Here is a 1,523-nt window from a genome sequence, read left to right as displayed (position 1 = left end):
CCCCCAGAGCTGGGGATAGAACCCAGGAGTCCTGGCTCCCAGCCCCCTGGCTGTCACCACAATTTTAAAAGCTTGATTCCAGACAACTCAAGGCTTTCGAGGCCCAGAGCCTGCTGCAATACCCGATGCTCCCAGCAGATGGTACGCGAGGACCAGCCAACGCAAGGCCGGGAAGAGCCCGGTTGGCCCTGGCTGAAAGGCCTGGCTAGCCCATGGGCGGGGGCCACTGGCCTCGGACAGCGCAGCATGGCCCCCGGGCACCACTCCCAGCCACCGCGGGGGAGGTGCAGAGCTGGGCTGTGCAAGCGGAGCAGACCCCCCCAGGGGCCTCGTTCTCCAGGCAAATGCTCTGTCCATCCCAGAGCGTCCGAACACTGAGCCGCCTCCGTCTCTCCCTCGATTTCCCTACACAGCCCTGGTGTGGGGCAGCCTGGCTGCCCAGCGTCTCCGCTGGCTGCCCCACACCAGGCTCTGCCTGGCCCCAGCCCGGCCTTGGCATGTCTGCTGATGACCGCGGGGGGTGTGGAACTGGGCTGAGACCCACCCGACTCAGTTCACAGAAGCCACCAACCGCTTCCGTTGGCCTGGGTCGGGGGGGGGAGGGGGACTCAGCTGTGCCTTACCAACCCCCCCAGAGAGCCAGCCCCTCCTGGGCTACGATGCCAAGGTACTTCCCAGCGCCCAGCAGGGGGAGGGTGAGCCCGGGAACGGGCGGTCTCTCCTTACCCGAATACTGCTGCTGCATCTGTGGCGGGCTGCAGGGTGAGGGAGACTGGGGCATCTGATACTGCTCGGAGCCGGGAGGCTGCAGGTACCCGACCGAGGGGCTGCCGGAGGGGAGGAGAGAGCTGCGGTGAGGCGTCAGAGATGCATTTCCCCAGACCCCGCCTTTGAGAGGCAGCTTCTCCCCAACACGGGCTGGGCGACTGCACCCGTTTGTGCTGAGGCCACCTCCCCGCACTGCAGACGCACGGGGACTCGGGGCAGCCCTCCCTGGGCTGGCTCCTGTCTCACAGGACCGCTGCCGAGAGGCCAAACGCAGCCCCCTAAGTGCGCCTCGGTCACTCCCCACTGCCCCCCCGCGTGCAGAGTGTGCTGAGCTGCCCCCGCAGGCACCGTGGCCCCTCGCTCTCCGAGCAGAGGCGGGCCGGAGACGCCGCTGCCCTTACCTGGTGCCGTTCTGCTGAGCCGTGGGGATGACGCTGTAATAGACGGGCATCCCGCCGGACTGCAGCCCTCCCTGAACCGACTGGCTGGCGGACACCAGCACCGGCTGCTGGAACGGCTGCTGGACCACCCCCTGCGACTCGCTAGCCACCGGGACCTGCGCCGAGAAGGGGAGGGGAGCCATGGGGAGCGGCACTGGAGGAGGTGGCGCTCCCACCTGGGGCGTGACCAGAAGCAAAGGAGGAACGCAAGAGAGTCCACACCAGGCTGGGGGCAGCCTCGCTAGGGAAGGGGTGGAAGGCCCATTGCTGGGGACGTGCGGACGGAGAGCCCAGGGCATTCTGGTCTGGGACTGG

The 1,523-nt window shown here is 67.8% G+C and overlaps 1 protein-coding gene across 1 annotated transcript in view; it reads right to left on the bottom strand.

Annotated features, from left to right (window-relative positions):
* R3HDM2 (R3H domain containing 2) overlaps positions 1-1,523 on the bottom strand; it is a 106,206-nt gene that overhangs the window by 6,299 nt on the left and 98,384 nt on the right. The window contains exons 18-19 of the mRNA XM_026659275.1: positions 1,170-1,496; positions 727-827 (exon numbers count right to left, since the gene is read on the bottom strand). Coding sequence (XP_026515060.1) covers positions 727-827; positions 1,170-1,496 — 428 coding nt within the window. The remainder of the gene's footprint in view (positions 1-726; positions 828-1,169; positions 1,497-1,523) is intronic.

Source organism: Terrapene carolina, unplaced genomic scaffold (assembly GCF_002925995.2).
Source record: "Terrapene carolina triunguis isolate 2854851 unplaced genomic scaffold, T_m_triunguis-2.0 Scaffold616, whole genome shotgun sequence".
Lineage (NCBI taxonomy): Eukaryota > Metazoa > Chordata > Testudines > Emydidae > Terrapene > Terrapene triunguis.
This window is presented reverse-complemented; position numbering and strand designations above follow the sequence as displayed.